Here is a 20,574-nt window from a genome sequence, read left to right on the forward strand (position 1 = left end):
TGGCCGGGTGTGCGCCTTATACTCAGGAGCGACTTATGTGTGAAATTATTAACACATTACCGTAAAATATCAAATAATATTATTTAGCTCATTCACGTAAGAGACTAGACGTATAAGATTTAATCGGATTTAGCGATTAGGAGTGAGAGATTGTTTGGTAAACGTATAGCATGTTCTATATGTTATAGTTATTTGAATGACTCTTACCATAATATGTTACGTTAACATACCAGGCACGTTCTCATATAACGTACACTTATTCAGCCTGTTGTTCACTATTCTTTATTTATTTTAAATTGCCTTTCAAATGTCTATTCTTGGTGTTGGCTTTTATCAAATACATTTCCCCAATAAATGCGACTTATACTCCAGTGCGACTTATATATGTTTTTTTCCTTCTTTATTATGCATTTTCGGCCGGTGCGCCTTATACTCCGGAGCGACTTATACATCGAAAAATACGGTATTCATCTAGTTTATTAATACTTTTAAGGATATTTTCTTGATGTCGTTATAATGTGGTCAATGATGTCGAATAAACCACTTGGTTTTTCTGCACAACAACAACTAAACTTTTAGTTTCTGTTATAAAAAAAGAGAAAGAAAATATGGTGCATTGGACCAACAATCCCAATATTTATTACGAGGACTTAAAGGGGAACATTATCACAATTTCAAAAGGGTTAAAACCATTAAAAATCAGTTCCCAGTGGCTTATTTTATTTTTCGAAGTTTTTTTCAAAATTTTACCCATCCCGCAATATCCCTAAAAAAAGCTTCAAAGTGCCTGATTTTAACCATCGTTATATACACCCGTCCATTTTCCTGTGACGTCACATAGTGATGCCAACACAAACAAAGATGGCGCATAGAACAGCAAGCTATAGCGACATTAGCTCGGATTCAGACTCGGATTTCAGCGGCTTAAGCGATTCAACAGATTACGCATGTATTGAAACGGATGGTTGTAGTGTGGAGGCAGGTAGCGAAAACGAAATTGAAGAAGAAACTGAAGCTATTGAGCCATATCGGTTTGAACCTTATGCAAGCGAAACCGACGAAAACGACACGACAGCCAGCGACACGGGAGAAAGCGAGGACGAATTCGGCGATCGCCTTCTAACCAACGATTGGTATGTGTTTGTTTGGCATTAAAAGAAACTAACAACTATGAACTAGGTTTACAGCATATGAAATACATTTGGCAACAACATGCATTTTGAGAGTGCAGACAGCCCAATTTTCATCAATTAATATATTCTGTAGACATACCCTCATGCGCGCTTTTTTCCTGAAAGTTGATCTGTCCAGTTTTGGAGTTGATGTCAGCAGGCCAGGGAAGCTAGGGTCGATATTCTTCTCTTGATCATCTTCGGTGGCGTAAGGGACGGTGTGAGCCAAGACATCCAGGGGGTTTAGCTCGCTCGTCTGTGGGAACAAACTGCCGCCATTGCTTGCCGTGCTACCGAGGTCCTTTGTCCCTGAATTGCTCACACACTCCGGCAGATTCAATGGGGGTCTGGCGGCAGATTTCTTTGACTTTATTGTTGAAAATGCATCTGCTTTGAGTGTCGCAGGATATCCACACATTCTTGCCAGCTTTCGTCAGTAAAGTGTGCGGAACAAACGTCCAATTTCTTGCCACTTTCGCATCTTTGGGCCACTGGTGCAACTTGAATCCGTCCCTGTTCGTGTTGTTACACCCTCCGACAACACACCGACGAGGCATGATGTCTCCAAGGTACGGAAAACAGTCGAAAAAACTGAAAATAACAGAGCTGATTTGACTCGGTGTTTGAGAAAATGGCGGATTGCTTCCCGATGTGACGTCACGTTGTGACGTCATCGCTCCGAGAGCGAATAATAGAAAGGCGTTTAATTCGCCAAAATTCACCCATTTAGAGTTCGGAAATCGGTTAAAAAAATATATGGTCTTTTTTCTGCAACATCAAGGTATATATTGACGCTTACATAGGTCTGGTGATAATGTTCCCCTTTAACATGACGTTAGTTTATTTGCACAAGCAGGTCTTCGTAGTTATATTCAGGCATAGCAACCACAAAAAAACACCAACTAATGCGATCTCTTGTCCTTTTCTTACATTTAGTTCTGCTCTCATACACTACTAATATACTAGAGAATAAACTTGATTGCATCACAGAAATAATAATAATAATAATAATGGATAAGATTTATATAGCGCTTTTCTAGACACTCAAAGCGCTTCACAGAGAAGTGAGAACCCATCATTTATTTTTACAACTCATTCATTCATCAAATCAAATCAAATCAACTTTATTTATAAAGCACATTTAAAATTTACCAAAGGGGTAGCCAAAGTGCTGTACAATGGGTAGGTTAAAAGATAAAACGAGTACCGAGCAAACACAACACAACACAAACAGAACACGATAAAAAATAAATAAATAAAATAGAATAAATAAAAACATAAAAACAGGTTCACAGCAGGTGTATTATGGGGCGCCATTGCAGGATGGATATCACTCAGTGTTAAAAGCCATGGAATAAAAGTATGTTTTTAAGAGAGATTTAAAAACAGGAAGAGAGGAGGCTTGTCTAACACTCAGAGGTAGGTCGTTCCAGAGCTTGGGAGCAGCAACGGCGAAAGCTCTGTCACCTCTAAGCTTCAGCCTTGTGTCAGGGACCGTCAACAGCAGCTGATCGGCTGATCTTAAGGATTGGGTGGGGCAGTAAGGCTGAAGGAGTTCGGAGAGATAGGTTGGCACGAGGTTGTTTAGACATTTAAAAACAAATAACACAATCGCATAACATCATTCATTCTCCGGTGTGTCCTGCCCAAGGACACAACGGCAGCGATTTTTGGATGGTAAGAGGCGGGGAGCGAACCTGCAACCCTCAGGTTTCTGGCACGGCCGCTCTACTCACAACGCCATGCCGCCCCTAAAAAATGTTCGTAGACAAATCAAATGCTCAAACAAACATATTTACAAAGTGATCACTGCAGACACGAGCATGAGCCTGTATTCCACAAAATGATTAAAGTGATATTTTTAAGAGCCATTTCCTTCGACGCACTTTCGTTTCCCCTGACTTTTTTACCTTTAAGAACCACTTCTTTCGGGACTCTATGAAATCTCATTCCTTTTTTTCTATTTGAACGACTGGAACACCCAACAACAGAACATCCATCCATCCATTTTCTACCGCTTGTCCCTTTCGGGGTTGCGGGGGGAGCTGGAGCCTATCTCAGCTGCAAGAACAGAACAGCAATAAGACATTTCCTGCTCAAACTCTACACTTCTTCTCACTTGTTTTAAGCATACTTGCCAACCCTCCCGGATTTTCCGGGAGACTCCCGAAATTCAGCGCCTCTCCCGAAAACCTCCCGGGACAAATTTTCTCCCGAAATTCAGGCGGAGCTGGAGGCCACGCCCCCTCCAGGTTTATTGTTAGGCAGTTTCATTAACGTCCTCCCAGCACGGCAACAACACACAACAACAGCAGTCACGTTTTCGTCTACCGTAAAGCAGTTTGTCTGCCGTAAACAGCAATGTTGTGACACTCTTAAACAGGACAATACTGCCATCTACTGTATACTGCATATGTGACATTAACTTCTAGGGCTTTTAGAGAGTGCACAACTGCGCACACAACAAGGAGACGAAGCAGAATGCATCATCAGAGAGGGTGTTCAGCATGGTTAGAAAAATAGTGACAGAGAATAGAACAAGGATGGACAATTCAACCCTTAACTCAACAATGAGTAGATGAGTGTTATGTGTGTGTATATGTGTAAATAAATGAACACTGAAATTCAAGTATTTCTTTTATATATATATATATATATATATATATATATATATATATATATATATATATATATATATATATATATATATATATATATATATAGATAGCTAGAATTCACTGAAAGTCAAGTATTTCATATATATATATATATATATATATATATATGTATGTATATATATATATATATATATATATATATATATATATATAAAATACTTGACTTGGGGAATTCTAGCTGTAAATATACGCCTCCCCTCTTAACCACGCCCCCAAGCCCCACCCCCGACCACGCCCCCCGCCACCCCTACCCCCCACCTCCCGAAATCGGAGTTCTCAAGGTTGGCAAGTATGGTTTTAAGTCTAAGTCACAAGTCTAAGAAGGGCCACAATATTGTTGTGTGTGTTTTGTAAACCCTACTGTGTATAGGGCTGCAACAATTAATTGATTAATACGATAAGAAAAAAGTTTCTATTCATTTTCTTCTGCTTCGATTAGTTCTGCAGCTATGGGTTATTTTAGTAGTCGAGTAATCTATCGATTAATTTGTTCGAGTAATCGAATAAAACACACTTTCTAGCCTCAATGGGACTTGGGGAAAATAGTTGAAACAAACAAAGATTTTTCTATTGACCGTTCTTCTTTCTTCTTATAAATGCACATAACATTGAAATTGCACTTTTCCAATGGAAGCATCACTATATGTTACTTACATTTAAAAAAAAATGTGTGGCCAGATGGACAAGATGGTAATAGATAATGAATAAAGAGCCAAACTAAACAAAAAGAGTGATAAAGTATGATATAGTGAGTAACAGTGCATTCAACATTTTAACATACACATTTCAAAAGGTATTAATTGGAGAAATGGTGTTTGATTTTTGGAAAAACAACTCGTTACCATTACCATTCAAACTGTAGATGCGAACATGTCCTCACATGTGTTTTAATAAAACATTCATTATGCAATTCAACATATAAGATGTTATCTGCCAAAATAGACGTTTACCTTGTTGCTGCATGTTTGCTGCTCCTAAATATGCAGGATGATTTCTAGTGATATTATATCATCGATGCAGTGATATTGTGAAATGCCAGCTCTGTTTGGCGTTTCAAATATTTCACCACAATGTCTTTTTAACTTTTAAATGATCGCGAAGCCTCTCTCTCTGACTTCTTTGCTGGTTTTCCACTGTGTTGTGGTTTTTCTGAGCCATCTCCCCTTCCACACACACAGGCCACGTCACCGGCAGCGCAAGCTCGATCACCAATAGGCGCACTGCTCTTGTGCGCTGGAGTAATCCAATGTCCGCAAATTTTACGCATTACGTCTCTTAAAAAAATATATATATATTGTGGGGGGAGGTGTGGCCAGCACGCCTGCAGGAGCAAACTGAGGACGAGCACCATCGGATGGGGGCGGGGCATGTGCCAGTGACCTGCGGTGAGGTTCATGGCTGGTGAGGCACTGACTTCATCACAGTCAGATTTACAAACATATGAACCCTAAAGAGTATCTTATTCACCATTTGATTGGCAGCAGTTAACGGGTTATGTTTAAAAGCTCATACCAGCATTCTTCCCTGCTTGGCACTCAGCATCAAGGGTTGGAATTGGGGGTTAAATCACCAAAAATTATTCCCGGGCGCGGCGCCGCTGCTGCCCACTGCTCCCCCCACCTCCCAGGGGGTGATCAAGGAATGGGTCAAATGCAGAGGACAAATTTCACCACACCTAGTGTGTGTGTGACAATCATTGGTACTTTAACTAAACTTTAACTTTACACATACAAACTGTAGCACACAAAAAAGCACATTTAATCAAAAAAACGTTATTATAGTCTTACCTTTACTTATAAGTGCGGGAACAGTGGTGTTCGTGTTGGAGGAGTTGTGAATGAATGAAATATGAAATCCGTGCTGCAGTCTGCAGGTGTACCTAATGTTGTGTCCCTGCAGTCGTTCGTTTTTGCACTTTTTGGCTTCTTGTTAAGTGACTTTTTTTGGGTGGATTCGGTCTTGCACGTGGAGGGTTTGGGTGTGGGCTTTGGTTGGTGTGGCGCTCCCGTCGGGGGGTGCATTCTGCGGCGGGGGTGCATTAACCGGCACCAGGAGGCGGGATTACTGCGAGCCTCACACAGTGCGTCTTCGCAGCAGTTTTATGATTGCTCAGCACAAGAAATACGTTACACACATACAGTTGTTGTATATACACTGTACATTATATACCTCAGCTAACTGAACTATGGAAATGTACAATATAGTTCATATAGCAATACGGTCTCACTGCACAGCAGGCCAGCAGTTAGCCGAGTCATTGCGCAATCCATGTTGAGGCACAACTGAGTGACGTGCCTCAACCGTCTCTTCTCAGTATTTGAACGGCAAATGTGAAAATTCAGCGATTTTGAATAAAAATAATCTACAACTGGTGAAGTTAAATGGAAAATAACTTTATAGTATAATCACTGAATACATATAACAATTTAATTAAAAAAATTTTTCTTTCCATGATGGCAGCTGAGGCGGGGCCTCACCTGCCTCCAGTGACCGCACGTCACTGGCATGTGCTGACGGCGAGACACAGCTGACAGTAAGCGGCCGATAGTAGGGGAGGAGAGAGGATACGGACTTGACTGAAAAGTCACGTTCTACTGGAGAAAGACTTTGACAAACAATCTATGCACAACAAAACTTTGTTAAAACTGCACGTTTGGCTCCTGTGCCGTGTCTACAGTGGAACTGCTCGGAAGCAACTTCTACAGTTATGTGTAGCAAAGCCTGCTTTTTAAAAAAGCTGTCCTCTGTAAAGTGGTGGGCTTATTTAGCTAGGAGCGGGTCGGACGTGGCATCATGTCCTCGAGCAAAGATCGTGTTCCTTCATGACGTCATGAAAAGACGCAAGTTGAAAAACGAGCTATGATAGATTTTATTTTATGATTGTTGCTCATAAGCGCATATTACAGTTACAAAATCATTCAAAAGTACATTTTACATTAAATAAGTCTAGCTGCATTTTCATCCAGCTTTTGTTTCATCTCAGTGGAAGGTCTGCGGGAGGAGGAGATGGTTCGCAGCGGCCAAAAGAGGAGGTTGCTGCCAGGTGGGTCGGGATCTGGGGACCTGGATGACGTAACGGAGGCTGTGGCGGGTTTGCCTCCAGTCCTCCTTCCAAACACAGTGGCCACGCCTGCTGCTCGCGCTAATGCAGGTAAAGTCAATTGTGACTCACTACATCGGTTTGATGACACAGCATAAGCCTGGGAGAGTTTATAATCTGCCTTTCAGCTTGAAAGGGGAACTGCACTTCTTTTGGAATGTTGCCTATCATTCGCTGCTGCTCACTGCTCCCCTCACCTCCCAGGGGGGGATCAAGGGTGATGGGTCAAAAGCAGAGAATAATTTCGCCACGCCTAGTGTGTGTGTGACAATCATTGGTACTTTTTTTTTAACAATCCTTATGTAAGAAAAGCACACATATGTTTTTATTTTTTAATCCATTCTAACTAGTAGATAAACTTTAGCAAAAGTCAGCTAACAACGGATCCAACCGGAGTCGCCTATAAAGCGTTGTAAAAACCTCCAAAAACCTACATCAGTGTTTTATATACATGCTGTAAGTATATATGCCATGTAGTAACATGCACATTCATAATAATATGTAATATTTACCTATTTGCTCATTTGGCGGCACATTCATTTCACAAACACATCGCAACGTTCGCTTTTCCCTCCAACCACAACACTACTACTCATGCAGACTTCATTGGGGACAACAAAGACAACTTTGGAACAATTGATGATTCTCGCCTGATTATAAGAACGATGAGCTAGCTATGTGCTAAAAAGATTACGTTTTAGTGAAACACTAAGCACCATATAGGGGCGGTATAGCTCGGTTGGTAGAGCGGCCGTGCCAGCGACTTGAGGGTTGCAGGTTCGATTCCCGCTTCCGCCATCCTAGTCACTGCTGTTGTGTCCTTGGGCAAGACACTTTACCCACCTGCTCCCAGTGTCACCCACACTGGTTTAAATGTAACTTAGATATTGGGTTTCACTATGTAAAGCACTTTGAGTCACTAGAGAAAAGCGCTATATAAATATACTTCACTTCACTATAGCAGTATTGCTAAGTGCTAATCAAGAAATACAAACTACTAACTCAATAAAACAATCCCTTACTGTATAGTATTTGCGCTCACTGGGATGCCGACTGATGGGATGTTTATATTTTCGGGTTTAGATTAAGAATTAATCATAATCCTCAAAAAGGGTTTAAAAGAAAGTGTTGCAAAAGAGCGTATTTTCGTGTCTTTCTCGCCATCTCTGGGTCTAAGTTGGACGTCACAGTTGAGCAACTTCTCAGTTTATGGCAACAACCTTCTATTGTCCAGGTGAGAGGCACAATTTGTAATCTAGAATTAACTTTCACTGATTCAGAGGCGATGCAGCAGCTCAGCGGCTCAATATGTCAATGTCGCAGAATAAGCTAGTTACCTACCTAAAAGTAGTTCCTCTGCGTTAGCGCTTATGATAACAATATCGCTAATACTGTTATGGTTGGAGGAGGAGTTGTGACGGCACAGAACCACAAGGGGGCAGAATAGCTCTATGTACTTATTATATATATAGTCACTATATATATATATATATATATATATATATATATATATATAATAATCAAACAATAATAATATAAACTAAGGAAATGGAGTGTGAACTAGATCCAAAAGTGTATGTGGTGTGTGTGACTATGTGTGGAATTAATTGTGGTGTATTACTGTGACTGTTGGGCGATAGAAGAGTTCAAAAGGGTCTTAGCAGGCTCGTATGGCCGTGAGCAGGTAGGAAGTCGGGGGCTATAGTGGGGGCAAAGAAGGTCCGTGTCCAAGCGGGGGTCGAGGATCGAGGGAGGCAGTCCAAAGTCCAGGGAGAGTCGAGGTTCGAAGATGGAGGACACGGGAAGCACTGTGGGAAACACAAAAGGGCATGAGGCGCGGGATGAAGGAAGTCACAGGGAGAGATCCAGAATGCGGAGGGAAGCCAGACACGGGATGCTTACAACGTAACAGAATTAAGTTCCGGCCATGATGCTTGGGTCCACTGGTCTTTATTCAGCTCGCCCTCATCAGTCCCAGGTGAGCTGATTGCCAGCGATTGATGGTCTTGGAGCTGCGCTCGGTGCAGTGCACAGATGAATGCGCACAGACGCGCGCCGGGACCGTGACAAATACTTAGGTAATATTCAGGTCATGAGATGTAAGTACAGTATTGCTGGTGGTTTTTGGTTGTTTTTAGAGGGCCCTATGTTTGCAATACTCCAATTAACTACAATGTTAGCCACCTCGTACTTGCCGTATTTTACGAATTAGGGGCATGTTAATTTTGCAAAATAACGCAAAGCCTCGTTTTTTTAAACATTAATTTTCGCATCAAAATATCATTTCTGCATTTATTTTTTTTTTTTTTTTAATGATATATCATTAAAAATACTACCTCAACAAAATATGTTGAAAGCTCGCCTCACCCTCATTCGCTGTTCCTTATGCCAGAACACTCCATGAGTGGGGAGACGATCGGGGGCACTGAAACAAGCTTGCTAGTTGTTCGCTCTCCGAGCCACAACGCTGACAGCTGTCCACTTTGCTGCTAATCGTTTTTTGGATGATTATGATCCGAACACTGTTAGTTCCGAACCAGTTGTAGTTGTAGAATATTTAATAGTAGCCAGCGAGAAGGTATATTTTTGACGTGACGGATGTAAATAGAGGTCACAACACCAGTAGTATATTACCCAAAGGGTAATATACTACTGGTAACCATTAGTAATATACTAATGGTTAGAGCAGACCTGGGCAAATTAAGGCCCGGGGGCCACATGCGGCCCGTTAAGCTTTTCAATCTGGCCCGCCGGACATTCCCAAATATTTTTTTTTAGATCTTTAAGATGGAAAGTGTAGCTGTCATTATGATGTGCACTCATCTTTTCTAATGACCGTAAGTCTTGAACTATACAAAGTATTTCAATGGTTGGAATCTGCGCTTTTGGATGATATACCAGTTACTATGGTAATCTAATTAGTTACTATGGTAATTTACGTCAAAGCAGCTCAGACGAGGCACCAAGCAGTGTGGGCGGGAAGCGTTTCCACAGACGCAGAATGAGATTTTCACAACAAAGTTCTAAAGCTTAGTGATATATCAGATATATCAGACTGTAGGTGGGTTTATTTTGTACCCTTCGCGTTCATATTTTACTGTTTGTTGCATTTTTGTCGCGTTTCACTCGATTGTAAAATTTGTCGATCGAAAGGGGGTGTGACGTTTGTATTTTGTCAATATTCAGTGTTTTATCGTTCATAGAAAATGGACCATTCCATTCCATTTTTTAAGGCGGTCTGTCATAACGTTTTTAGCATTCAATCAGACATTATTGTGATGTTTTGTATTGGTGTTCCTAAAAATAGATATACCGGAACCCATACACATTTGATTCTCTAAATGTGGCCCCCGAGTCAAAATAATTGCCCAGGCCTGGGTTAGAGGATAGAGTTGCCAACCGGGAAACATTTTTCTTAGTTCTTTGCATGCATGTTAGAGATTTTTTTTTCAAAACATTATCAATGTTAGTAAATTATCTACTAAAACAAAAAATTCTGTGGTACATTACATGGGACGTATAAGTGTCAAAAAGACAGCCAAAAGACGTTGGTTGATGATAATAAGTCTAAAGGTAAAACATAGAAATGTTAGATATAGAAATGCACCCAGTTGCAGGAAATGTAGTCTTGATTTTCAAAATCTTATTTTGGGTTTTGCGTGGCAACACAGAAATTTCCCTCGTCTTTTTCTCAATTTTCCCCATTTTTTCCTCGAAGGGTTCTCACATCCCTGGAATTACAATACGTAAAAAAGAAACGCATATGTGCAATTCCTCTTAAAGGGGAACATTATCACAATTTCAGAATGGTTAAAACCATTAAAAATCAGTTCCCAGTGGCTTATTATATTTTTCGAAGTTTTTTTCAAAATTTTACCCATCACGCAATATCCCTAAAAAAAGCTTCAAAGTGCCTGATTTTAACCATCGTTATAAACACCCGTCCATTTTCCTGTGACGTCACATAGTGAAGCCAACACACACAAACATGGCGGAAAGAACAGCAAGCTATAGCGACATTAGCTCGGATTCAGACTCGGATTTCAGCGGCTTAAGCGATTCAACAGATTACGCATGTATTGAAACGGATGGTTGTAGTGTGGAGGCAGGTAGCGAAAACGAAATTGAAGAAGAAACTGAAGCTATTGAGCCATATCGGTTTGAACCGTATGCAAGCGAAACCGACGAAAACGACACGAAAGCCAGCGACACGGGAGAAAGCGAGGACGAATTCGGCGATCGCCTTCTAACAAACGATTGGTATGTGTTTGTTTGGCATTAAAGGAAACTAACAACTATGAACTAGGTTTACAGCATATGAAATACATTTGGCAACAACATGCACTTTGAGAGTGCAGACAGCCCAATTTTCATCAATTAATATATTCTGTAGACATACCCTCATGTCAGCAGGCCAGGGAAGCTAGGGTCGATATTCTTCTCTTGATCATCTTCGGGACGGTGTGAGCCAAGACATCCAGGGGGGTTCAGCTCGCTCGTCTGCGGGAACAAACTGCCGCCATTGCTTGCCGTGCTACCGTGGTCCTTTGTCCCTGAATTGATCACACACTCCGGCAGATTCAAAAGGGGTCTGGCGGCAGATTTCTTTGACTTTATCGTTGGAAATGCATCTGCTTTGAGTGTCGCAGGATATCCACACATTCTTGCCATCTCTGTCGTAGCATAGCTTTCGTCGGTAAAGTGTGCGGAACAAACGTCCAATTTCTTGCCACTTTCGCATCTTTGGGCCACTGGTGCAACTTGAATCCGTCCCTGTTCGTGTTGTTACACCCTCCGACAACACATCGATGAGGCATGATGTCTCCAAGGTACGGAAAACAGTCGAAAAAACGGAAAATAACAGAGCTGATTTGACTCGGTGTTTGAGAAAATGGCGGATTGCTTCCTGATGTGACGTCACGTTGTGACGTCATCGCTCCGAGAGCCAATATTAGAAAGGCGTTTAATTGGCCAAAATTCACCCATTTAGAGTTCGGAAATCGGTTAAAAAAATATATGGTCTTTTTTCTGCAACATCAAGGTATATATTGACGCTTACATAGGTCTGGTGATAATGTTCCCCTTTAAAGGTGACAATCATCAAAACATGTATCCTATAATCCACTATTGTCTCGCTGTGCCAGAGCCAACATCTCCGGAACCTTCCCCCACGGCCCCCTACGAGGCCCCAGACAAGTCCCCCAAAGAGAAGTGGAAGAGGAAGAAAGACCGTTCCAAAGTGGAAAACAAGGAGCAGCAGAAGACGACAGCGGGCAAACAGAGCGAGGAGAAACCTCAGAAGATACCTGCTCCTACTCAGACACTTCCAGGTAACCCTCAGTCCTACGTTTCTACATCTTGTAGTCAGGAACATGTCAGATGAATATTAAAGGCTTACTGGTGCATGATTGTAGCAGCTCTGTGTGGAAGTAAAGAGGCTTGAGAGCAGACAGTGATGACAGTGTTTACACGAAAGGATAATGAAAAGCTGTGATGTTGAGCTGCAGGGCGCGTTTGTCATCTATACTTCAAGGGAACATGCATTTACACGAAGGAGGAGGAACTCGTGTTCATGCACACGTCATGCTGACACGTGTGTGCTACATTTCATCTAAATATCCTTCCCATGAGCAAAGGTGCACTCTTCTCAATAATAAAAGTTTCAGTGAAAAGTCCCTTCTGTATTCCAACTCTATTTAAGGGGCGTTTCCAAGGAAACCGTTGGAGTGCGACACTGAGGCCGCAGCAGACATCGTGTTTTTGGTGGACGGCTCATGGAGCATCGGACGCACAAACTTCAGGCGAGTCCGGGACTTCTTGGAGGGACTGATGACGCCCTTTCGCATCGGACCCAACCACGTTCAGATTGGTGAGACGTGTGATGTAACTTTACAGTTGACTCCACCTTTACAGGTAACATTGTGCATCATCAACATACTTGCCAACCTTGAGACCTCCGAATTCGGGAGATGGGGGCGTGGTTGCGGGGGCGGGGTTGAGGTGCAGGCAGCATACCCCTTCGAGCTTTTCTGGATGAAATTAAATTATTTTTTCCAATAATTTTGGAACTTGCAAGCGTATTTCTTCTTCTTACTCTTCGTCGCCATGTCTCTTCTTCGTTCTTCTGCTTCGTCTCCTTCTTGTTGTGTGTGCAGTTGTGCACTGAGCTCCAAAAGCCGTAGATGTTATTGTAGCGTCCCGGAAGAGTTAGTGCTGCAAGGGATTCTGGGTATTTGTTCTGTTGTGTTTATGTTGTGTTACGGTGCGGATGTTCTCCCGAAATGTGTTTGTCATTCTTGTTTGGTGTGGGTTCACAGTGTGGCGCATATTTGTAACAGTGTTAAAATTGTTTATACCACCGTCAGTGTGACCTGTATGGCTGTTCACCAAGTATGCCTTGCGTTATCACCAAACCAGTTTAAAGATCATACAACGTGTCAGCGTTTCTTGACATCTTCGAGTAAAGATCATTGTTAAACCCGTCCAATGCTACATTACATACTTGCCAACTTTGAGACCTACGATTTCGGGAGGTGGGGGGGTGGGAGGGGGGCGTGTTAAAGAGGGGAGGAGTATATTTACAGCTAGAATTCACCAAGTCAAGTATTTCATATATATATATATATATATATATATATATATATAAAAGAAATACTTGACTTTCAGTGAATTCTAGCTATAAATATATATTTAGTTTATTATATATATATATATATATATTTATTTATTTTTTTATTATATATAAATAAAAGAAATACTTGAATTTCAGTGTTCATTTATTTACACATATACACACACATAACACTCATCTACTCATTGTTGAGTTAAGGGTTGAATTGTCCATCCTTGTTCTATTCTCTGTCACTATTTTTCTAACCATGCTGAACACCCTCTCTGATGATGCATTGCTGTGTGGCACGCACAAAAGTCCTTTCATCAAATGCACTAGAGTCTGGAATCTTCCATCTCTCCCTAGCATGGCCCAAAACCGGTCAATCTTTGCTTCCTGAGGAAGATTTTCACTGCCAAGCACTTGGTAGTCCACTACTTCTTCCCGGAGGCTATCCAGGTCCAATCGCAGCTGCGGCTTGGAACTTAGAAGCGTATTTCTTCATCTTACTCGTCGTCGGCGTCGCCACGGCTGTATCTTCCTCGTTTTTCTGCTTCGTCTCCTTGTTGTGTGCGCAGTTGTGCGCTGCACTCTCTAAAAGCCCTAGATGTTATTGTCACATATGCATGTACAGTAGATGGCAGTATTGTCCTGTTTAAGAGTGTCACAACATTGCTGTTTACGGCAGACGAACTGCTTTACGGTAGACGAAAACGTGACTGCTGTTGTTGTGTGTTGTTGCCGCGCTGGGAGGACGTTAATGAAACTGCCTAACAATAAACCCACATAAGAAACCAAGAACTCGCCCTCGATCATTCTACAGTTATAACGTGATTGGGCAGGCACGCTGTTTATATTGTGGGAAAGCTGACGTGAAAACAGGCTGTCGACACGTCACTCAGGTCCGCATGGAGCTGGAGGGGGTGTGGCCTCCAGCTCCGCCTGAATTTCGGGAGATTTTCGGGAGAAAATTTGTCCCGGGAGGTTTTCGGGAGAGGCGCTGAATTTCGGGAGTCTCCCGGAAAATCCGGGAGGGTTGGCAAGTATGACATTATTATGTGATCTGTTCATATGGAGGAAAAGCAGACGCCTCGACAGCATGCGGCTGTTAAGGGGTGAAGGTTTCAGGTGAGAGAGGACGTTAAAGGCAGTGCCTTTAAGGCACGCCCCCAATATTGATGTCTAGGTGGAAATCGGGAGAAATACGGGAGAATGATTGTCCCGGGAGATTTTCGGGAGGGGCACTGAAAAGTTAAAGTTAAAGTACCAATGATTGTCACACACACACTAAGTGTGGTGAAATGTGTCCACTGCATTTGACCCATCCCCTTGTTCACCCCCCTGGGAGGTGAGGGGAGCAGTGAGCAGCAGCGGTGGCCGTGCCCAGGAATCATTTTTGGTGATTTAACCCCCAATTCCAACCCTTGATGCTAAGTGCCAAGCACGGAGGTAATGGGTCCCATTTTTATAGTCTTTGGTATGACTCGGCCGGGGTTTGAACTCACAACCTACCGATCTCAGGGCGGACACTCTAACCACTAGCCAAGCCAATGTATAATAGCACTGTCTAGCGCATTTTTGGAAAAGGGTAGCCTTACTTTACTTATGTTGAGGCGTGTTTTGAGTCAATTTCTTTTGTTGGTCATTGAAAATTGCAACACTACCTAGAGGGAGTTTGGCTGAGTCCGCTCTCCAGTACCGTGTAGCACTTTATTTTGTCTTCAAAGTGTGCAAACCTTGACTAAAATATAGACTTTTGTCGAGGCTGCAACCAATTATTCGTATTTTAATGTTTCTTATGGAGAAATCTCACAGAGAAATTCCTGGTACATGGGAATTGATACCAATATTGATACACACAATACCAATATCGTGTGTGTCAATGAATATAAATAGTTTTTAAAAATGATATCTCATTTTTTATTGCAACATTAAAAAATGAGCTGATTATAACTGCTGTCCAATCCTTATATCATGTTTTATTATCATCATGTTATCATTTGAATGTATGACATTAAGTTGAAATTACAGATGTATAGTCTATAATGTGTTTTTTAGCTATTTGTTGTACCCTAAAAAGTGTTAATACTGTAAGTATTGAAGTTATTGCGCACCAACTAGGAGGTTTTGAAATCGCCATGTAAAATCTCTAATGCAAATCAGTAGCATGTCAATCATCCTTGACCACCCCCTGAGAGGTGAGGGGAGCAGTGAGCAGCAGCGGTGGCCGCGCCCGGGAATCATTTTTGGTGATTTAACCCCCAATTCCAACCCTTGATGCTGAGTTCCAAGCAGGGAGGTAATGGGTCCCATTTTTATAGTCTTTGGTATGACTCGGCCGGGGTTTGAACTCACAACCTACCGATCTCAGGGCGGACACTCTAACCACTAGGCCACTGAGTAGGTGGTCAAATTCGGTAGTCTCCCGGGAAAATCGGGAGGGTTGGCAAGTATGATCATCAATTATCATCACACATCTGCAAAAATATGTGTGACATTGTTAATATGAATAATGCCTTAATCAATTACATTACCAGTAATTATTTATTATTTTTATGATTAATATTAATTCACACCAGAGATTGGACGCCCTAAGTTTGGTTTGTATGTTTGAAGGGACACTTTCCTGGCCGAGTACACTTGGTAGAGCTTGGCCCTGCCATTCTTATTAATGGTAACCACCACCTCGCTTCATACTAATAAACTGAATGACATAAAGCACACAGCCTACAGTACTCTTGTAAACACACTGACTGTACTCGGCTTGTAAAAAATACACAGTACTCAGCTTGTAAATACATAGTTCTCTTGTAACTACATGAGCACCGAGTCTATGTACAGAAGATGTGGTAATGGTAGGCACGTGTTTTTCTTCCAGGCCTGACTCAGTACAGTGGAGACCCTCGTACAGAATGGCAGCTCAACAACTTCACCACCAAACAACAGCTGGTGGAGGCAGTGAGAAACTTCAGATACAAGGGAGGAAACACTTTTACAGGTCATGTCAAAACATCAATTTACCTCTAAAACTATGTGAAATGCTACAATACTCACTAGTGATGGGTCCGGCAACACCGATGCATCGGCGCATGCGTCGAGCTCATAGAGCGAAACCCTGTGTCGGTGCGCGTACCGCTTTTAGAAAGTCACGTGACCGATCATGAGCTGTTTTGGTCACGTGACCGATACGCGAACTGTGTCGCACTCCCGCCTCCTCTGTGCCCTGTGAGCGGGTCTTTTCTACAGCCGGAGAAATAATAACTAAGAAGAGATGACTGAAGTGTTGATAACAACCAAACTTAACCCCCCCCCTCTATATCCCACACCCCGGATTGTAAATAATGTAAATAATTCAATGTATATACTCTGATGATTAACTTGTGTGATGACTGTATTATGATGTTAGTATATATCTGTATCATTAATCAATTTAAGTGGACCCCGACTTAAACAAGTTGAAAAACTTATTGGGGGGTTACCATTTAGTGGTCAATTGTACGGAATATGTACTTCACTGTGCAACCCACTAATAAAAGTCTCAATCAATCAATGAAAGAAATCGTCTAAAATTGAATGCGTTGGAAAAACTGTTTTTTTTAATAAAAATGTGTAAAAAATTAATTTAAAAAAATCCCAGTCCACAAGCATCCTCATTCACAACACATTCTCTTAGATTTCCATGTTATTATACATGTTCACATTTTTTATTGACTGTATCTAAAAAAGATAAAAATATATTTTTATTTAAATGAAGATATGAAATAATCCTAAATGAAATACAATGACTTGGTTTATATTATTGTATATACTAGGTCATAAAATCAGTGTCAGTTGAGTCGGTCCATTGGTTGCCTGTAGGGATTTTTAATGTCCAGCAGATGTCAGTATTTAGTGACACAGTATCGACACAGTATCAATACAGTTTTGCAATGTGTCGAAACGCTTCATGACGCCTCATCAACCCATCACTAATACTCACTAAACACGAATGGACCTCATACTCATGAAATTCTATATCAAGTACTTACAAAACATGAATTTATCTCTGATACTATATACAATTCTATATTAAATACTTACAAAACGTTAATGTACCGCGACTTGTCCAGGGTGTACCCCGCCTTCTGCCCGGTAGAAAATGGATGGATGGACTACCTGAAATACTATTTTAAATACATACCTAACATGAATTGATATGATGATATGGAGATAGAAAGGGTGTATTCAACAAAATTTTTGGGACTCTATATAGATCCATCCATCCATCCATCTTCTTCCGCTTATCCGAGGTCGGGTCGCGGGGGCAGCAGCCTAAGCAGGGAAGCCCAGACTTCCCTCTCCCCAGCCACTTCGTCCAGCTCCTCCCGGGGGATCCCGAGGCGTTCCCAGGCCAGCCGGGAGACATAGTCTTCCCAACGTGTCCTGGGTCTTCCTCGTGGCCTCCTACCGGTCGGACATGCCCTAAACACCTCCTTAGGGAGGCGCTCGGGTGGCATCCTGACCAGATGCCCGAACCACCTCATCTGGCTCCTCTCGATGCGGAGGAGCAGCGGCTTTACTTTGAGCTCCCCCCGGATGACAGAGCTTCTCACCCTATCTCTAAGGGAGAGCCCCGCCACCCGGCGGAGGAAACTCATTTCGGCCGCTTGTACCCGTGATCTTGTCCTTTCGGTCATAACCCAAAGCTCATGACCATAGGTGAGGATGGGAACGTAGATCGACCGGTAAATTGAGAGCTTTGCCTTCCGGCTCAGCTCCTTCTTCACCACAACGGATCGATACAGCGTCCGCATTACTGAAGACGCCGCACCGATCCGCCTGTCGATCTCACGATCCACTCTTCCCTCACTCGTGAACAAGACTCCGAGGTACTTGAACTCCTCCACTTGGGGCAAGATCTCCTCCCCAACCCGGAGATGGCACTCCACCCTTTTCCGGGCGAGAACCATGGACTCGGACTTGGAGGTGCTGATTCTCATCCCAGTCGCTTCACACTCAGCTGCGAACCGATCCAGTGAGAGCTGAAGATCCTGGCCAGATGAAGCCATCAGGACCAAATCATCTGCAAAAAGCAGAGACCTAATCCTGCAGCCACCAAACCGGATCCCCTCAACGCCTTGACTGCGCCTAGAAATTCTGTCCATAAAAGTTATGAACAGAATCGGTGACAAAGGGCAGCCTTGGCGGAGTCCAACCCTCACCGGAAACGTGTCCGACTTACTGCCGGCAATGCGAACCAAGCTCTGACACTGATCATACAGGGAGCGGACCGCCACAATCAGACAGTCCGAAACCCCATACTCTCTGAGCACTCCCCACAGGACTTCCCGAGGGACACGGTCGAATGCCTTCTCCAAGTCCACAAAGCACATGTAGACTGGTTGGGCAAACTCCCATGCACCCTCAAGGACCCTGCCGAGAGTATAGAGCTGGTCCACAGTTCCACGACCAGGACGAAAACCACACTGTTCCTCCTGAATCCGAGGTTCGACTATCCGGCGTAGCCTCTTCTCCAGTACACCTGAATAGACCTTACCGGGAAGGCTGAGGAGTGTGATCCCACGATAGTTAGAACACACCCTCCGGTTCCCCTTTTTAAAGAGAGGAACCACCACCCCGGTCTGCCAATCCGGAGGTACTGCCCCCGATGTCCACGCGATGCTGCAGAGTCTTGTCAACCAAGACAGCCCTACAGCATCCAGAGCCTTAAGGAACTCCGGGCGGATCTCATCCACCCCCGGGGCCTTGCCACCGAGGAGCTTTTTAACTACCTCAGCAACCTCAGCCCCAGAAATAGGAGAGCCCACCACAGATTCCTCAGGCACTGCTTCCTCATAGGAAGACGTGTTGGTGGGATTGAGGAGGTCTTCGAAGTATTCCCTCCACCGATCCACAACTTCCGCAGTCGAGGTCAGCAGAACACCATCCGCACCATACACGGTGTTGGTAGTGCACTGCTTCCCCTTCCTGAGGCGGTGGATGGTGGTCCAGAATCGCTTCGAAGCCGTCCGGAAGTTGTTTTCCATGGCTTCCCCGAACTCCTCCCATGTCCGAGTTTTTGCCTCCGCGACCGCTGAAGCCGCACACCGCTTGGCCTGTCGGTACCTGTCCGCTGCCTCAGGAGTCCCATGAGCCAAAAGAACCCGATAGGACTCCTTCTTCAGCTTGACGGCATCCCTTACCGCCGGTGTCCACCAACGGGTTCTAGGATTACCGCCACGACAGGCACCAACTACCTTGCGGCCACAGCTCCAATCAGCCGCCTCGACAATAGAGGTGCGGAACATGGTCCACTCGGACTCAATGTCCAGCACCTCCCTCGTGACATGTTCAAAGTTCTTCCGGAGGTGGGAATTGAAACTCTCTCTGACAGGAGACTCTGCCAGACGTTCCCAGCAAACCCTCACAATGCGTTTGGGCCTGCCAGGTCTGTCCGGCATCCTCCCCCACCATCGCAGCCAACTCACCACCAGGTGGTGATCGGTAGAAAGCTCCGCCCCTCTCTTCACCCGAGTGTCCAAAACATGAGGCCGCAAATCCGATGACACAACTACAAAGTCGATCATAGAACTGCGGCCTAGGGTGTCCTGGTGCCAAGTGCACATATGGACACCCTTATGCTTGAACATGGTGTTCGTTATGGACAATCCGTGACGGGCACAAAAGTCCAATAACAAAACACCACTTGGGTTCAGATCCGGGCGGCCATTCTTCCCAATCACGCCTCTCCAGGTTTCACTGTCGTTGCCAATATGAGCGTTGAAGTCCCCCAGTAGAACGAGGGAATCACCCGGGGGAGCACTCTCAAGTACTCCCTCGAGTGAATCCAAAAAGGGTGGGTACTCTGAGCTGCTGTTTGGCGCGTAAGCGCAAACAACAGTCAGGACCCGTCCCCCCACCCGAAGGCGGAGGGAAGCTACCCTCTCGTCCACCGGGTTGAACTCCAACATGCAGGCTCTGAGCCGGGGGGCAACAAGAATTGCCACCCCAGCCCGTCGCCTCTCACTGCTGGCA

At 43.6% G+C, this 20,574-nt stretch overlaps 1 protein-coding gene across 2 annotated transcripts in view; it reads left to right on the forward strand.

The window, feature by feature from the left end:
• Nucleotides 1–20,574, forward strand: part of LOC133572007 (collagen alpha-1(XX) chain) — a 152,444-nt gene that overhangs the window by 63,619 nt on the left and 68,251 nt on the right. For both annotated transcript variants that reach the window (XM_061924624.1, XM_061924615.1), the window contains 4 exons: nt 6,834–7,001; nt 12,095–12,280; nt 12,652–12,819; nt 16,439–16,558. In XM_061924624.1, the coding sequence (XP_061780608.1) occupies nt 6,834–7,001; nt 12,095–12,280; nt 12,652–12,819; nt 16,439–16,558 (642 nt within the window). The remainder of the gene's footprint in view (nt 1–6,833; nt 7,002–12,094; nt 12,281–12,651; nt 12,820–16,438; nt 16,559–20,574) is intronic.

Source organism: Nerophis lumbriciformis, linkage group LG01, assembly GCF_033978685.3.
Source record: "Nerophis lumbriciformis linkage group LG01, RoL_Nlum_v2.1, whole genome shotgun sequence".
Lineage (NCBI taxonomy): Eukaryota > Metazoa > Chordata > Actinopteri > Syngnathiformes > Syngnathidae > Nerophis > Nerophis lumbriciformis.